This window comes from Triticum aestivum, chromosome 3D (genome assembly GCF_018294505.1).
Source record: "Triticum aestivum cultivar Chinese Spring chromosome 3D, IWGSC CS RefSeq v2.1, whole genome shotgun sequence".
Taxonomy (NCBI): domain Eukaryota; kingdom Viridiplantae; phylum Streptophyta; class Magnoliopsida; order Poales; family Poaceae; genus Triticum; species Triticum aestivum.
Window position 1 is genome coordinate 533,552,114 of NC_057802.1, and position 19,520 is coordinate 533,571,633.

The window sequence follows — 19,520 nt, forward strand, 5'->3', positions numbered from 1 at the left end:
CGTTCTCCTAGCAATAGAGCAATAACTTTTCTATGTCTTTCTCGCTAGTCAGTTATTCTACGTTTGAACCCCCCCCCCCCAGCGCGCGCACAGACAAGCACACACAAGCAGGTAGCTCAGTGATTGAACCTGCTACATTTTAAAAAAGTGATTGAACTTGCCTAAAAGTACAAAAAAATGCATCCACAATATTCTTAATGAACCGGCCTTGGATAAAGGTCGATTGGTTCAGATGGATAATCCTAGCCATAATAGGAGCCATCTAATGGCATGCTCCTTAGCTAGGATATGAAAGATCACGTAATAACCGTGCTCGACCTGAACTATGGGAAATCCTTCGCTCCCACTACCTTTGGGATTAACGTCACAACATGATAGTTCAAGCGTGAGGCGTCAAGCACTCACGACATAGAAATCCTAGAAAATGTCCATCACCACCCCTTTGATGGCACTCCAAAATTCCAAAAAGAATCGTGCATGCAAACCATCGGACCAGGTGCCGAATCCGGCCGCATGGACAAGATAGCAGCTTCAACATCATTTTTCGTGTAAGGGAGGAGGATGAGGGCATTCTCGGCTTCCAACACCTTGTCGGCGCCAGTCCATGTGTCTGGGTGCAACCCCACCCCTCCCCTAGGTTTTCTCTAGAAGTAATCTTTGTAGAAGTCGTTGACATGAGTTTGGATCTCAACCTTGTCATGGAGCAACCTAGGTCCATCCCAAAGCACTGCAATGGTGCAACGCCTATGGAGACCATTGGGAATGGCATGGAAGTACGTTGATGTGCTGGTGGAGATGTGGCCGACTCACATGTACTCTAAAGGGTTGCATTGTCATTTCATAAACTTAATTTTCAAATGCATGACGTATGTCTCCTTTGCCGCTAACATTAATGCCCAACCTTTTCACTGCTTTCGGGGCACTCGAAGGTATCCGACAAGGTTGTTCATTGTCGCCTTATCTTTTCACTCTTGTTGTCAATGAACTGTCACTTTGTCTACAAGAAGCCTTTAATTCTAATCATTTCGAAGGTATCCAACTTGCCCTCTGCCCCCACCCCCTTCATTTTCCGATGTTTGTGAATTACTTGATTGTTTGCGGTAGGGCAGATAATAATGAGGCCTCCATTTTTGCGCATATCATTATATTTCTGGTGATATTTCTCGGCAAAGCACCAAATTGGAATAAATGTTCCATCCTCTTTAGTAAATATACCGATCAAATTTCTCGTAATCAAATTAAGAATATTTTCCTTGCTCCTAATATGGACTCTAACAATTTAAACCTTGGGCTTGGGCACCCTCTTATCCTACCTGGGCTAGGAAGAATAGATCTGCAGTCCACAACTTCATTATTGATAAATTAAAGCTTTGCTTGTTACAAAGCTAATTGGCTTTCCGTTCGTACACGAACACGTCACTATGTACCCCGGTGTCGAGCGTGATAAGCAAGCCAACATTGCCGAAGGAGTCTCGTCGGATACGCAAGACGTGCCGACGAGATCTTTTGAGGACCTGAAACCCCACACGTCTGGGAGGGACCCCATCAGGGAGCTCTTGCTATGGGATGCCCTAGGTCGACCTGAACGCCCCTAGGGTCTCATGGATCACTGCCACCGAACATGAAGGACAAAGAAGAACGGGGCAGAATAAAATGAAGGAGAGTCAAAAAGATAAAGGTAAAAGTGGTAGATTGATTGATTGATTGGGCGCTGCTCAATCGGCCATCACGTCTCTTATATATATGAGGTGTCTAAACTTTCTTTACAAGAAGATGACTCAAATTTTCTTCCAAATTTTTACTGTATTAAGGGAGGCATGACACGACTATACAAGTGCACTACAAAATTTAACATGAAAGGTGGCATGGAGGCATTGGTGCCCATGACTGAAATGACAGAGGCGACGACAACGATGTCGTGATGGAGATGGTGCCATTAGCGCTGATCCTAGGGTCGCCCTAGAGGCGGTAGTGTCATTCTCCTTCTTCTTCTTCCTTATCTCCTCCCTCGTAGACGGCTTCTTGGCGACATGGAGGGTGATCTTAGGGTTGTGGGATTTGTCCCACTTGGACGAGATTGAAGTTTGAGCTGTGTGTTTTGACTTGACGCAATTTTCACCCAAATCTTGGATTTGTTCCTTCTCCTTTTGATGCCACAAAGTTACCAGTTTTGCCCAATTCATCCTTTTCTAGGATTTGGATCCATATCTTTGCTACAGTTAAGGTGATTGTTTGTCTCAACAATGTTACCTTGGTTTCAAGGGTGTTCTAGTCATCCATAGACGGATCGATCTTTGCTCATGGCGCACCACCGGCCAATGCAAGAGAAAGACCGCGGCGATATACTTACGTACATGTGTTTTGTTTTCTAATTTGGTAAAGTTGGTCTTGTAAGAGTTGGACAATTTTAGTATGTATGGCCTTGGCCTTGTTGCACACAAAAGAAAATCCCAATACAAATTGGCGGTGAACGTCCAATAGATAGGCGGGGAAACCCAAAACCAAGAGGGGCCAGGCTCAAGCACACCAACCAGCTGTATTCTGACGCGCGTCACCGGGCGTAGGGCGATCCTCTCATTCTCTGGCAGGAAGTAATTACGTGTGGTCCGGCTACATATCAACGGGGGGCACGGCGCTCGCCCAGCACCCGCTATATATTGACCCTCTCAGGCAGTAAAGGCCAGTACGCCACTGGTCAAAGTCCCCTTTCTTTCTTCGTCTCCGGCCGGCCACCTCCTAGTCCCAGGTGAGCCTTCGTCCCCCACCGGCCAGGAAGAACGGGTGGCATAGCACGCTGATGAATCAGCAGGTTGGCAGCGCCGGCCTTGGCGTTGGCAGCTCCGGCGGGATGCAGCATGTGGTGGGCCTTACCACCGCGGCCGATCCCCAGTTTGTGAGGCTGCGGGACAACGTCCGACGGGAGATGTAAGCTCTCGCTGCTTTCCTCTGCTCCAAGTGTGATTGCGTAGATTAGAGTATTTTCAGAAAAACTGGAACGCGTAGTAATCGTATTCTGTGACCTACTCAACAGCAGTATCACGTTTATCACTCTTCCTTATATCATTCCCAACGAATATCATCAAAGGTGATCAATCGTGGACTGCGTACCTGAAACTTCACAGGGGCTTGCATATAAATTTTGCATATTTAAGGGCTGCAGTTGAATCCCTGTATATCGGTTAAAAAGGAAATCTTCTATCAAAGCTAATGATCTGAACCTGATATTAATTGACAGATTCCTATTTTTGGAAAGCTTGCCATTTGTCACGACCGGTTTTCCAATAAAAATATTTATTGAGAGACCGATCCCTTTTACGGACCAGTAAAGAAGAATTCCTTCTCACTGGTAGACAATATCTTGATCACAGAAGAAAAATCAGGAGTACTAGATATAATACAAGGTTGAGCGGAGACTGCTCAACAATTCATTACAAGCACGCCAATAATACATAAAGGCGGATAGGGTGGCATAACTACTAACTCACGATAAACGCGGTGGTGGATATATCACAGCGAAGTGGGTGACATGACTCCTGAAACTAACAGCTCTTCGAGCGTCGGAGTGAGGCTCGAGGATACTTATTGAGGGTGACGGAAGCGTATATGATACAAGTGACCAATATCCAGGATCGCACGGGACTGACTGGGACTCCTCTAGGCGTCGGACTCGCTATCAAACTCTTCATCCATGAGATCGCCTTCGTCAACATCTGGCCAAATCAACAAGCCAGGTGAGTACTATGAAAGTACTCGCAAGACAGTTCGGACACAAGATATAACAGATGTAAACATGATGCATATGAACAGATTAACAAGCGCACTCGGACAATGAGATAATGATGCATGGGGAATAAAAGACAAGTCGGGCGGTAGTCCTCCCGAAATCCCAAAGTAATACTGAGGGCCAATCGAGTGTCTGAAAGACTCCTCGGAAGGGTAAAAAATGAAATAACAATGTTGCAGTCGGGCGTCAAGGCGACACCTCATAAAGGGCTTATAATAGAATGTAAAAGACAGTGCGTGCCACAGTCGGACGTCTGAGCGACATCACATACAGGGCTTATATCAAAAATAAATAACAAGAGTGCCACAGTCGGACGTCTGAGCGACATCGCATAAAGGGCTTATATTGAAAGTAAATGACAAGAGTGCCACAGTCGGACGTCTGAGCGACATCACATAAAGGGCTTATATTTCACAACTTAATATTTCAGTAGCTCATGAATAGGAATCATTGCAAGGGAATATTCAGGTACGAGATAAAATAAAGGTTAGTCCATCCACAGAAATAACAATGCAACCGGGTTTACCACTCAAGCTTGTTCACGGGGGATTTACCACGATGATTGACATAGATATGGATATACTGGCCATGGTCCTTGACCATGGACACGATGACTCGGAAGGATTTGACTCTGCAGAGTTTGTACTTTAACCACAGCCAACGGATTTCAGTAGTCATGGGGACTAGTTCCGTTTACGGTGTTTTGGAAGAAACACATCTAACCAGTACACACACATTTAACATTCCGAAGCCAGGAATCACCCTCGGCAACGTTCAAGAAAAACCTTGAGACGGGGAGGCTACAACCTCGGGTAGCATGGGATCAAATTTATATACGCGCGCTCTAAGGGGTGCCCCCCTCTCGGTCCCAACCGGAAACACCCATGCCCCCTGACCGGATGACTGGCTTTAATCCAGGGCCATGGAACCCTCATCCCGGCCCCTCTATTTGGTGTGTACACGGAAAGAGGTTACCAACTTACTAAACCGTATTCTTTGCAGAAAACATGTGGCAGCACGAAAGGGGAAGTACGGTGACGTGACTCAGTCCACGTCAACGTCGGAGTTTATCGGATGTCGTAAGGCTGGCATGCTACAACAATACCACCTTACTACCTTTCATGTCACCACATGATCAGGTCATCTTTCATCGAAGATCACAGTAACTTCGGAACACGCGGATAGTTGCCTTGCATGCAACGAGATACTCACCGATGCTCATATGCCATGCACAAGCCATTCAAGCAAACATGCAAAACACCTATCATATCAAAGGTTCAAACATGCTTGCCTGGTTCGGAGAAGTCGGAGTCTAGCTCGGCGAAGTTCGCGGCTCCGTCACCTCTTCCGGAACCTACAGTATAGCGAAACCGTACACTAACGTGAAAATCATAGCGTGCATAAACATTTGTTCCAAATTTTTTCCAAATAAATACTATAAAAAACTAGACAAAAATACAAGACTGACAGAAAACGAATCAATCAAAAATCATCTTTTATTAAAAAGTTATAAGGGTTTTAGTCCAGGGACTGATCTATGATGAAACAGAAAAGAACCAGGGACTTAACTAAGAAAACAGAAAACGGTTCGGAGTAAAAGGCGCCAGCCCAAAAGAGAAAACGCATTTGCCCGAAGGCGCCAACAGAAAACGGTTCGAGGGGGGAAAAGAAGAGGGGCTGACAGGGGGTCCCACACGTCAGGTTTAAACTTCGCCGGCGCCCGAAGGCTGCGGTGGTCGCCGGCGTCAAACCACGGGGAGGCAGGGAGATCGGAGGGTACCAAGAGGTTCAGTGTGCTCCTCCGCGTCGGTGGGTGGTGGACTTGGACGTCGGAGAGCACCACGTCGACGGCGACACTTTCTCTGGCGGACGGTGGTTCGGGCGATGGTGGAGAACTCCGGTGGGTGCTGCAAACTCCAAATTGAAGCGCGCGTCAGCAGAGTGGATGCATAAGGAAGCTACTGGCAAGAGCTGAGAGGTAGAGGTGCACGCACGGGAGCGAATCGAGCTGGGTCCCGTGGCGGGTCGAGGCGGCCGGAGTTGGGGAAGAAGGCTCCCTCGGGGCTCTTCCAGTGGCTTGGCGTGGTCTTGGTGGAGTGCAGAGGTGGTGTGGGTTCGAGTTCGGGCTCGGGGCCTCTATTTATAGGCGATCCGAGGGGGTGGCCATGAACGGGGTAGCTCCGGCGAGCGATTACGGCGAGGCAGGGGTTGGGCAGGGAGTTTAAGTGGCCAGGCAACATCAGGGAGGTTCACTGGTGCCGTTCCCCCGCTAAACCTCGGTCGGGCAAGGCGTAATGCGCCGGTCCTCGACGGGGCGGCCGTACGGGCACGGCGGCGGCAGAGAGCGCGCTCCGCGCCTAGCAGTTCACGACGAAGGATGGCAGCGTGCACGGGGGAGTGGAGGGCCACGCGGCGGCCTCCAGTGGCTTGGGCGGCGCTGGACGGCGCCGTCCGTGCTGCGCCTCTCTCTGGCAGCCGCAAAGCCGCTGCTGCCGTCGCTCACGGGTGGCGCACCTCCTCCTGCTCGTCGCCGACGTCCGCAAGCCTCCTGGAGATCGTGCGGCGCAGGGATAAGAAGGAGAGAACAGGGCGCAAGGCGCCACCGCGGTACTGGCGAGATTGAGAACGGTTTCTGAAGAAAACGATAGTGTTCCTGAAACTGTTAACTGAACTTGACAGAACGGTGCCCTGAAGGTGTTCGACGAAATGATTTGGCATGAAGAAAAAAATTTCTGGAGCTGGGACTTGGTGAGGTGACCTCTCAATGCACCCAGAGGCTGCCTGATTTTTCTCAGATTTTTAGGAGGAGAGAACAAATGAATTTCATCAAATTTGGCAAATAAGGTCCAAACTTGCAACAAGCACAATTTGAATTATTTGAACTGGAGGCCAGTGGGTCTTCATGGATCTTGGTTGAGGGCTCTAAGGACTAGCTAGGGAAATTGGTTTGGAGGCAGAACTCAAAGTAGAAATGGTAGCTCCTTTGTAAATCTCCAAGAGCTAGAGTAGAGGGCAGAAATTATTTTTGATAAGAAATAAATGGAATAAAACTTATGGGGAGGTTCAAACTGCTGGATTTGAAGTATATCATGATCCAAAGATGGGGAAAGGCTTTTGGGAGAGGATTTCCACTTGGGTCATGGCAAGAGGGATTTTGAAAAGGGGAAGAAGATCACTCCAAATGCCATAGGGCTATTTAAAAGATTTTCAAATTTTTTTTTTTTTGCAAATGAAAAACATTTGAGCCAACATGAGATGAAAAACCCCCAAGACCAACAATCAAGTCTTGGGTGAATCCAAACAAAACATTTTTCATAAAAGAAAGTTTTTGAGAGGGAGAGTTCTTTAGAAGAAAATTTAAATATCCTCCCTCAAATCAAATAAAAGTTTTTGAAAGGCCAAAAAAAATTTTGGGTGTCACAACACCTACCCCCTTAGGAAAAATCTCGTCCTCGAGATTTCTGCTGATCCTCAAATAGATGTGGGTACTCTGCCTGAAGAAAATCTTCTCTTTCCCATGTAGTTTCATCCTCGGTGTGATTGCTCCACTGAACCTTGAAATTTTTTATTGTTTTCTGACGGGTCCTTCTTTCAGACTCTTCCAATATCTTTACTGGCCACTCTCTATAGGTGAGGTCTGGTTGTACGTCAATGCTCTCATGAGATACATGCTTCTCCGGGTTGTTCACAAATTTCCTCAACTGTGAGACGTGAAACACGTCGTGGACGTCTGACAGCTCTTTGGGTAGGTCTAGTTTGTAGGCCACTGTGCCTCTTCGTGCAATCACACAGAATGGTCCAATAAATCTTGGGGCTAGCTTCCCCTTAATTTTGAACCGTTGTAGGCCTCGCATAGGAGATACTCGTAGGTATACGTAATCACCGGGTTCAAAGTTGACCTCACGATGTTTTTGATCATAATAGCTCTTCTGTCGGCTTTGGGCTGTCTTGAGTCTGTCCCTGATCTGTTTAACCTTCTCCTCGGCTTCCTTGAGCATGTCTGGGCCAAAGATACGACTGTCACCTGTCTCTGACCAATTTAGTGGGGTACGACACCTCCGTTCGTACAATGCTTCAAAGGGTGCCATTTGCAGGCTGGCTTGGTAACTGTTGTTGTAAGCAAACTCGGCATACGGCAAACTTTCTTCCCAACTGGATCCATAGGTGAGCACACAGGCTCTCAGCATGTCTTCTAGGATTTGGTTTACGCGTTCCGTTTGTCCATCAGTCTGAGGGTGGTACACTGTACTGAATGCTAGTTGAGTGCCCAGAGCTTGTTGTAGGTGATCCCAAAATTTTGAGACAAATTGAGTGCCTCGGTCGGATATTATAGTCTTTGGGACTCCATGTAGACAAACTATACGGGAGAGGTAAAGCTTGGCTAGCCTTTGAGTGGAGTAGGTCGTCTTCACGGGAATGAAATGTGCTACCTTGGTTAGCCTATCTGTGATGACCCATATGGCATCATTTCCGCGTTGCGATCGAGGTAGTCCGACGATGAAGTCCATCCCAATTTCATCCCATTTCCACTCAGGTATCCGGTTTGGCTGGAGTAGCCCTGGTGGCTTTTGATGCTCGGCTTTTATGCGCTGACATGAATCGCAACAAGCAATAAATGCGGCTATATCCCTTTTCATACCGTGCCACCAAAATCTTTCCTGAATGTCTTTATACATTTTGGTTCCTCCGGGGTGGATCGAGTATGGAGCGGTGTGGCTTTCGGTTAGGATTTGTTGCTTGAGTTCCTCAATGTTTGGTACGCAAAGTCTGTCCCCGTACCATAATATTCCTTCATTGTCTGTGACGAACTCTGAAGCCTTGCCAAGGCTCACCTTTCTCTTTATACCCTCGATGCTGGGATGCCCATGCTGAGCCTTCTTAATTTGTTCCATTAGGGTGGGATGTATCTCCAGATTTGATACGGTGCCCTCAGAGACCAACACCATGTTGAGTCTAGCGAACTCCTGCTGAAACTCAGGTCTCAAGTTCTGTGGACCGTCGTTGCCCGGGCTGGGGTTCCGACTAAGAGCATCTGCCACTACGTTGGCCTTCCCTGGATGGTAGTGAATGCCGACATCATAGTCCTTGACCAATTCCAACCAGCGTCGTGGTCGCAAATTTAGCTCTGGTTGTGTAAAAATATATTTAAGGCTCTTATGGTCCGTATATATTTCACAACGATTTCCCAACAGAAAGTGCCTCCATTCCTTGAGTGCATGGATGACCGCTGCTAGCTCCAAGTCATGAGTTGGATAATTTTCCTCATGCTTCCGTAGTTGCCGGGAAGCATACGCGACAACTTTACCATCCTGCATCAGCACGCATCCGAGGCCCTTCCGGGACGCGTCACAATACACTTCAAAACTCTTGTGTATGCCTGGCACGGTCAAAACTGGTGCTGTTGTTAGTTTCTTCTTGAGTTCTTGGAAGCTCTTCTCGCATGCTTCCGTCCATACAAATTTCTTGTCTTTCTTGAGCAATTGGGTCATTGGTTTTGCCACAGTGGAGAATCCTTCAATAAATCTTCTGTAATACCCGGCCATTCCCAGGAAACTCCGCACATCAGTCACGTTGGCTGGTGGTTTCCAGTCAAGTATGGCTTTGACCTTTTCTGGATCTACGGCCATGCCTTCTTGAGTTAATATATGGCCTAGGAAACCAACTTGCCTTAGCCAAAATTCACACTTGCTAAATTTTGCGTACAATTGATGCTTCCTTAATTCTCCCAAAACAATTCTGAGATGCTCAGCATGCTCTTCTGGTGTCCTTGAGTATACTAGAATATCGTCAATGAACACCACTACAAATTCGTCCATGAATTTCATAAACACTTTGTTCATGAGGTGGACAAAATATGCGGGGGCGTTCGTCAGTCCAAAAGGCATCACTGTGAACTCATATAATCCGTATCTGGAGGTGAATGCTGTCTTAGGGATATCTTCTGTCCGTACTTTCAATTTATGATATCCTGATCTCAAATCAATTTTTGAGAACACCTTGGCTTGTGCGAGCTGGTCAAACAAATCATTTATCCGTGGCATCGGATATTTGTTTTTGATAGTGACCATATTGAGAGCTCGATAGTCTATACACAATCTCAGTGTCCCATCCTTTTTCTTCGCGAATAATACTGGCGAGCCCCAAGGTGAGGAGCTGGCTCGAATAAATCCTTTGTCCAGTAATTCCTTTATCTGTTTCCTTAATTCTACCAATTCGGATGGTGCCATTCTATAAGGTTTCTTGTAGATGGGAGTGGTGCCAGGCGCTAGTTCAATGCTGAACTCTATCTCTTGGTCTGGTGGCATGCCTGGTAGTTCTTCAGGGAATACGTCGGAAAATTCGCACACCACTGGAACTTTTCTCAATTCTGAAATGTCCACTTTGTTCAGCTTTGGTTGCCGTAACCGTGGTCTCTCTTGAGCTGTAACCCTTATTGTCTTGCCGTGATGATGAGTGAGGATCACAGTCCGATTGAAACAATCAATAAATCCCTTGTTGGTGGTCAACCAGTCCATCCCTAGGATGACATCCAGTCCTTTATTTTCCAACACGATGAGATTAGCCTGAAACTTTAGTCCTTCGAATTCAATGACCACTCCTTGGCAATAACTCTGAGCGATCTGCTTATTCCCGGGGGACTTGATGATCATAGATTTTTCCAAGGGGAGTATCGGAAAACCATGTTGTAAAACAAAACTCTTCGAAACGAACGAGTGAGAAGCTCCAGAATCAAACAAAACCATGACAGGTACTGTGTTGACAGGGAACGTACCGAGCACGATGTCTGGGGCATTCTGCGCTTCTTCCCTGGTCACATGGTTCAGGTGACCCTTCCTGTGATTGTTGCTGGGATTGAAATTGTTGCGCTTGGGGGCTGGATTATTCCCACCATTGTTCGGCTTGGGGGCCGAGTTCCTTGGCTTTGGGCACTGTTTGGCATAGTGCCCTTCTTCACCACAAGCATAGCAAGTGACCCCTGGACGGTACGTGAAGTCCTTGTCCCTGGAATGAAACTGTCTGGTTGGCCTTATATCAGTAGTCATGGTTTTTCTTGCTTCAATCCTCTGAACATCAGTCTTGCTTCGGTTGTTGCGAGCAAGAGTCGTCTTGTCCCTCTTTCGCTTACGAATATCTTCCAGACTGCGGCGCTCATTCTCCAAGGTGATGGCTTTGTCAACCAGAGTTTTGAAATCTGGGAAAGTGTGTATGACCAGTTGGCATCTTAATGCTGGTGCCAGGCCGTCCAAGAATTTTTCCATCCTTTTGTTCTCAGTCATATGCTCATCGTAGGCATAACGAGATAGCTGGGTAAACTGACCGTTGTATTCTGTCACTGACATGCCTCTTTGCTTGAGGTCATCAAATTCTCTTTTCTTGATTTTTATGATGCTCCTGGGGATGTGTGCCCCACGAAAGCCTTCCTTAAACTCTTCCAAGGTGATGTTATGTTCACTGGGATGCATGTGTAGGAAGTTCTCCCACCATGCTGCAGCTGCTCCAGTAAGGTAGTGGGGTGCATAAAGCACCTTCTCATGATCAGAACACTGAGCAATAATCAACTTTCTTTCGATGTCACGAAGCCAATCATCGGCTTCAAGCGGCCTATCAGTGTGAGCAAACGTTGGAGGGCGAGTCTTCTGTAATTCAGACAACTTGGAGTGTGGTTGATATGGCTCACGGTGATTTCCCATATTGATGACGTGATTCATCATTTCTTGGTGCTGTTGCTGGCTTTGTTCAAAAAGGCGGCATACTTGAGATAAGGCTGCCTCACTGTCCTGTTGACTAGACTGTCCCTGAGTGAAATTGTTGCTGGTCTGTGTTCCATAAACTTCTTCTGGTTGATTGGGCATGGAACGAGTCCACGGACGAGACATTTTCCACTCTGGGGTATTATGTTGCAAAAATCATGAGCAGAATTGTGTGGCACAAGGAAAATCTTGCAAAGGCAAAAATTTAAAAGACCTCAAGATTTTTCAAGATTTCGCACGGAGAAGAACCGCTTAGCACATATCTTACACGCGATACGCAAACATACGATACATCACTCAGGATGTGCGTACACAACTACTACAAACATAAGAACACATAAAACATAACAAACATGCAGACACAACGCGCGGCTACTAAGCGCACTCAGTCGGAGATGGTGAAGATTTCCTTTCCCTTGCCGAGGGTAAGACCCAGCGGTACAGGAGACTCAACCTCCACCTCCTCCCTAGTAGGCTCCAGGCGCGTAGCACTGCGCTGAGGTGATGGCGCGGGTGCGACAGGCGGCAGTGCGGGTGGTGCAGCTCTGACTGGAGTAGGAGCGATGACTCGGTCGAACTCCTTAGTGGTAGGCAGACGGCGAGCAGTGGCCAAAATGGCCGGTGAATAAGATGCTGAGGACGAGACGAACATCAGTGGCGGTGCCATGTGGAGAAGCTCCTTCCTGCTGGCAGGACCGCCCCGAACTAAGTCCATGCGGGCAGCCACATGATCGTCCACGAGGTTGTCGAAAGATTCCTCCAGAGCTTTGAGGTACTCGACAAGCATCTCGATAGCTTCATCCCGCTCTCCCCTATGGCAGGCGAATGCATAGTGACAAGTATATGGCACATGGCATGGGAGGTAGCGGTAGCGACGAGTCTTCATCATAGGAAGAATATCCCGAAGGCGAGCTATCGCCTCACGAGCGGCCATCTGCATGGCATGCCTCTCCGTAGGCATGGCCCTTCCCAGAAAACGGAAGTGGCGAGACGCAGAACGTCCTCCCTTGAATTGCACCACAGCCTGGTGCATAGACACGTCGTCGCTGAGCTTGTGCTGGTAAAGCATGAACTCCGGACGCGTCGCTTGCCCGATCGCGAGCTTGGTGATGGAGACGAGGAGTTTGACAAACCCCTCAGGCACATTAGTGAACACCCGAGTCTCGCAGCCCTTGCCAGCCATCTACAAAAGTAGGCAAAAATTCTGAGTAGTCATATCATTAATTATGATGACCAACAGAAAATAGCTACATTTGCAAAATGCTGAAAAAGCACTAAAGACGCTAATAACCGATTAGCGATCGCACCTAGTGGCTTCCTACAGTCAGCCTGGCTCTGGTACCAAGCTTGTCACGACCGGTTTTCCAATAAAAATATTTATTGAGAGACCGATCCCTTTTACGGACCAGTAAAGAAGAATTCCTTCTCACTGGTAGACAATATCTTGATCACAGAAGAAAAACCAGGAGTACTAGATATAATACAAGGTTGATAGGAGACTGCTCAACAATTTATTACAAGCACGCCAATAATACATAAAGGCGGATAGGGTGGCATAACTACTAACTCACGATAAACGCGGTGGTGGATATATCACAGCGAAGTGGGTGACATGACTCCTGAAACTAACAGCTCTTCGAGCGTCGGAGTGAGGCTCGAGGATACTTATTGAGGGTGGCGGAAGCGTATATGATACAAGTGACCAATATCCAGGATCGCACAGGACTGACTGGGACTCCTCTAGGCGTCGGACTCGCTATCAAACTCTTCATCCATGAGATCGCCTTCGTCAACATCTGGCCAAATCAACAAGCCAGGTGAGTACTATGAAAGTACTCGCAAGACAGTTCGGACACAAGATATAACAGATGTAAACATGATGCATATGAACAGATTAACAAGCGCACTCGGACAATGAGATAATGATGCATGGGGAATAAAAGAGAAGTCGGGCGGTAGTCCTCCCGAAATCCCAAAGTAATACTGAGGGCCAATCAAGTGTCTGAAAGACTCGTCGGAAGGGTAAAATATGAAATAACAATGCCGCAGTCGGGCGTCAAGGCGACACCTCATAAAGGGCTTATAATAGAATGTAAAAGACAGTGCGTGCCACAGTCGTACGTCTGAGCGACATCACATACTGGGCTTATATTAAAAATAAATAACAAGAGTGCCACAGTCGAACGTCTGAGCGACATCGCATAAAGGGCTTATATTGAAAGTAAATGACAAGAGTGCCACAGTCGGACGTCTGAGCGACATCACATAAAGGGCTTATATTTCACAACTTAATATTTTAGTAGCTCATGAATAGGAATCATTGCAAGGGAATATTCAGGTACGAGATAAAATAAAGGTTAGTCCATCCACAGAAATAACAATGCAACCGGGTTTACCACTCAAGCTTGTTCACCGGGGATTTACCACGAGGATTGACATAGATATGGATATACTGGCCATGGTCCTTGACCATGGACATGATGACTCGGAAGGATTTGACTCTGCAGAGTTTGTACTTTAACCACAGCCAACGGATTTCAGTAGTCATGGGGACTAGTTCCGTTTACGGTGTTTTGGAAGAAACACATCTAACCAGTACACACCCATTCAACATTCCGAAGCCAGGAATCACCCTCGGCAACGTTCAAGAAAAACCTTGAGACGGGGAGAATACAACCTCGTGTAGCATGGGATCAAATTTATATACGCGCGCTCTAAGGGGTGCCCCCCTCTCGGTCCCAACCGAAAACACCCATGCCCCCTGACCGGATGACTGGCTTTAATCCAGGGCCATGGAACCCTCATCCCGGCCCCTCTATTTGGTGTGTACACGGAAAGAGGTTACCAACTTACTAAACCGTATTCTTTGCAGAAAACATGTGGCAGCACGAAAGGGGAAGTACGGTGACGTGACTCAGTCCGCGTCAACGTCGGAGTTTATCGGATGTCGTAAGGCTGGCATGCTACAACAATACCACCTTACTACCTTTCATGTCACCACATGATCAGGTCATCTTTCATCGAAGATCACAGTAACTTCGGAACACACAGATAGTTGCCTTGCATGCAACGAGATACTCACCGATGCTCATATGCCATGCACAAGCCATTCAAGAAAACATGCAAAACACCTAACATATCAAAGGTTCAAACATGCTTGCCTGGTTCGGAGAAGTCGGAGTCTAGCTCGGCGAAGTTCGCGGCTCCGTCACCTCTTCCGGAACCTACGGTATAGCGAAACCGTACACTAACGTGAAAATCATAGCGTGCATAAAAATTTGTTCCAAAATTTTTCCAAATAAATACTATAAAAAACTAGACAAAAATACAAGACTGACAGAAAAAGAATCAATCCAAAATCATCTTTTATTAAAAAGTTATAAGGGTTTTAGTCCAGGGACTGATCTGTGATGAAACAGAAAAGAACCAGGGACTTAACTGAGAAAACAAAAAACGGTTCGGAGTAAAAGGCGCCAGCCCAAAAGAGAAAACGCATTTGCCCGAAGGCGCCAACAGAAAACGGTTCGAGGTGGGGGAAAAGAAGAGGGGCTGACGGGGGGGTCCCACACGTCAGGTTTAAACTTCGCCGGCGCCCGAAGGCTGCGGTGGTCGCCGGCGTCGAACCACGGCGAGGCAGGGAGATCGGAGGGTACCAAGAGGTTCAGTGTGCTCCTCCGCATCGGTGGGTGGTGGACTTGGACGTCAGAGAGCACCACGTCGACGGCGACACTTTCTCCGGCGGACGGTGGTTCGGGCGATGGTGGAGAACTCCGGTGGGTGCTGCAAACTCCAAATTGAAGCGCGCGTCAGCAGAGTGGATGCATAAGGAAGCTACTGGCAAGAGCTGAGAGGTAGAGGTGCACGCACGGGAGCGAATCGAGCTGGGTCCCGTGGCGGGTCGAGGCGGCCGGAGTTGGGGAAGAAGGCTCCCTCGGGGCTCTTCCAGTGGCTTGGCGTGGTCTTGGTGGAGTGCAGAGGTGGTGTGGGTTCGAGTTCGGGCTCGGGGCCTCTATTTATAGGCGATCCGAGGGGGTGGCCGTGAACGGGGTAGCTCCGGCGAGCGATTACGGCGAGGCAGGGGTTGGGCAGGGAGTTTAAGTGGCCAGGCAACATCAGGGAGGTTCACTGGTGCCGTTCCCCCGCTAAACCTCGGTCGGGCAAGGCGTAATGCGCCGGTCCTCGACGGGGCGGCCGTACGGGCACGGCGGCAGCAGAGAGCGCGCTTCGCGCCTAGCAGTTCACGACGAAGGATGGCAGCGCGCACGGGGGAGTGGAGGGCCACGCGGCGGCCTCCGGTGGCTTGGGCGGCGCCGTCCGCGCTGCGCCTCTCTCTGGCAGCCGCAAAGCCGCTGCTGCCGTCGCTCACGGGTGGTGCACGTCCTCCTGCTCGTCGCCGACGTCCGCAAGCCTCCAGGAGATCGTGCGGCGCAGGGATAAGAAGGAGAGAACAGGGCGCAAGGCGCCACCGCGGTACTGGCGAGATTGAGAACGGTTTCTGAAGAAAACGACAGTGTTCCTGAAACTGTTAACTGAACTTGACAGAACGGTGCCCTGAAGGTGTTCGACGAAATGAATTGGCATGAAGAAATTTTTTTCTGGAGCTGGGACTTGGTGCGGTGACCTCTCAATGCACCCAGAGGCTGCCTGATTTTTCTCAGATTTTTAGGAGGAGAGAACAAATGAATTTCATCAAATTTGGCAAATAAGGTCCAAACTTGTAGCAAGCACAATTTGAATTATTTGAACTGGAGGCCAGTGGGTCTTCATGGATCTTGGTTGAGGGCTCTAAGGACTAGCTAGGGAAATTGGTTTGGAGGCAGAACTCAAAGTAGAAATGGTAGCTCCTTTGTAAATCTCCAAGAGCTAGAGTAGAGGGCAGAAATTATTTTTGATAAGATATAAATGGAAGAAAACTTATGGGGAGGTTCAAACTGCTGGATTTGAAGTATATCATGATCCAAAGATGGGGAAAGGCTTTTGGGAGAGGATTTCCACTTGGGTCATGGCAAGAGGGATTTTGAAAAGGGGAAGAAGATCACTCCAAATGCCATAGGGCTATTTAAAAGATTTTAAAAAATATTTTTTTTCCAAATGAAAAACATTTGAGCCAACATGAGATGAAAAACCCCCGAGACCAACAATCAAGTCTTGGGTGAATCCAAACAAAACATTTTTCATAAAAGAAAGTTTTTGAGAGGGAGAGTTCTTTAGAAGAAAATTTAATATCCTCCCTCAAATCAAATAAAAGTTTTTGAAAGGCCAAAAAATTTTTTGGGTGTCACACCATTGCTGCCTCTCCGGCGGCCGCGCCTCCGGGCGCTCGCCGGGCGGCTCGAGGAAATCTTGTTTAGAAAATACCCAACCAAGGTGTTACTTTCTCTCTCCTTCTTTTTTGTAGCTTTGGTTTTCAGGCAACCAAGTCCATTTCCTCGCAAGATATGAAGTATTACCGTTTAGTGATGTGAGTTGTTGATATCTCTCATTGTTTGGGCAGATGGAGTACTATAACATGACAAGGCGACCAATGCCACCAGCAATGATGTTTGCTATCAAGACGTACATGGCTCAGAACCGACAATACCGACAAAATGAACAATCGTTAAGACATATAGCATCTTCCCCTGGCTATGGGGCGATGAATCTGACATCCAATATCATGCAAGGTGCGAGTGAAAATTCTAGAATGTCTTATGTGACGGGCAATGTTGGCCCTTTGCCATCTAGTGCAGACATGGTTCTGCAGAACGCCAACATGGATACCTCACTGCCAGGTACAGATAGATTTACTGAGATCTTGTCCATGCATATCCTTATTAAGGCTAGTAGTAAATGTGTACATTTAATGCACATTAATATTATATATGATATTAGTTGCACGTTGATATTAGGTAGAATATTAACTGTGCACCAATTATGTTGTAAATTTATGCCGATATTGATATTTGGTATGATATTAATTGCATTTTAGACATGTTCAAGGACTCACCATTGCAGCAATGTAAGTCGTTGGATTAACATATGATTTGATGACTGAGATTAGTTGGATATGTACACATTAATGTGGGACTTCTAGCCTAGGAAGCCAGTAGCGTACTATACTGGATAAAATAAACTTAGCTTGTAACAAACACCACTGTTTTATAGTCCAGCATGTGTGTTCAGAATGAAGCCATGCATCCACTAAGTAGGTATTATGTGATAAAAAAGCTCTAAGTAAAATGCTAACCTGAAAGATGTAATTACGGGAACAATTTACCCATATTCATATCTGAATTTTCCAATTACACATAGACTATTAAGTCTTGGGAGTATTTTTTACCCCTAGTTTGCCTGACCATGTTTCCCTTTACTAACTTCATATGTCTTGCATTTCTTTTCTAGAAGGAGCTTCTGATGGGCATGTGAACACAATGCTTTCACTAGGGATAAACCCTACACCGCATGATCTTTCTGGAGCGTCCAACAACAACCTGTTAACGCACAATCTAGATACACGTGAAGCCAACAGATTCTCTATAATAACTCTAGACTGTGCTACTGCTTTATATATACGAAATATTATTGTTACTATATGTATCCCTAAAGCTCTGCTAAACACTACAGCCCAAGGCGGCGCAGGGACGCCCGGCGCCTGTGAAGGATCTCCCAAGGGAACCAAAATTCACCTGCCCAGTCTGCATCAACGAGCTAGTCGATGCATCATCTACTATCTGCGGCCACATCTTCTGCAAGAAATGCATAGAGGCCTCCATCCGATTTCAGAAGAAGTGCCCTACGTGTCGTAGGAGGCTGACCATGAGAAATTTCCACCGCATCTACCTCCCGGCGATGGATTGAGCTGATCCAGCCATTCTAGGCATGGTGGAGCATCAACACCTGACCCTTCCTCCTCAACGGCATTTTGGTGATTCTGTCCGAACTATTCTTCATGGGGTTATCACTAGAATACAATTTTTGCGCAACGATTTAGTAAGTGCTTGACTCATAGTGAACAAACTTTTAATCTCCATCCTTGGTGGTAAAGGATGCCATTCTCGTGGGAATTCGAAACATGTGTCACGGTATTGTGAACATCTGCAAAGAACTACAAATATATTTTTTGCTTGCCAGGGTATATGGTGTGTTCGCGCACTCTAGGATATGTGTCTTTGCAAGGCAATTATGTTTAATTAGCAATTACAGTAGACACTGTTATTAGTCGCCGACTAGGAACAAGTCCCATAGAGCCCTAAAAGACATCAGATTGATAATTTATTTCCAATTGAGATTAGGCCCAATCCCCCTTAAAAGACATAATTATGTTTCCTCACACTACTTGCCTGCTTGACAATTCCTTACCAAACAGTCTCCAACCAGGACATGATGCTCTCCTTCCTGCTATTATATACTCCCTCCGTCTCAAAATAAGTGTTTCAAGCTTAGTACAACTTTGTACTAAAGTTAGTACAAAGTTAAGACATTTATTTTGAGACGGAGGGAGTATTTTTGCATCCATCCAAGATACTTTGGCCGTCGCTAATATCTTCTACGTTTTCACACTAAGTGGTGCTTCCATTATATGTGCGTTGGTTTTTGGGAAATAGCATATATGTGTCATTCTTTTGGAAACTTGTTTTTACATTCGGATCTATTGACCAAACTAGCAGTAAAAACTCTTCTGGAAATAAAAAAGAAACATCGAAATGCAGGCAGAAAGTAATCAAGGCTATCGTCCTACCGTACCATCACCCTTGAGAAAAAACACTTGTAATACAAGTAGTAGCCAGTGGCACAATAGCGGCGGGACACCGACTGAACCCGTCAGAGCGGTTGGGAGTTACGAGCACATGGTGGCTACGGCTGGGAAAGTTTGACACCTTCACATATGACTAGTTACTTTTTGGCCAGTATATAAGGCAAGCAGGGTGTTGCTGAAGTAGGTTCATAGGACCAGAAATCTAGTTGAGATGCGAACTGGATGTAGCTCAAACGATTAGTTTTCTTTA

At 46.9% G+C, this 19,520-nt stretch overlaps 1 protein-coding gene across 1 annotated transcript; it reads left to right on the forward strand.

Annotated features, from left to right (window-relative positions):
• Positions 1-2,797: 2,797 nt before the first annotated feature.
• LOC123076455 (probable histone acetyltransferase HAC-like 1) lies at positions 2,798-18,372 on the forward strand. The gene is made up of 5 exons (XM_044498696.1): positions 2,798-2,925; positions 16,794-16,902; positions 17,030-17,306; positions 17,917-18,046; positions 18,132-18,372. The coding sequence occupies exons 1-5, from the start codon at positions 2,798-2,800 to the stop codon at positions 18,370-18,372; spliced, it is 885 nt and encodes a 294-aa protein (XP_044354631.1).
• The last annotated feature ends 1,148 nt before the right edge of the window (positions 18,373-19,520 follow it).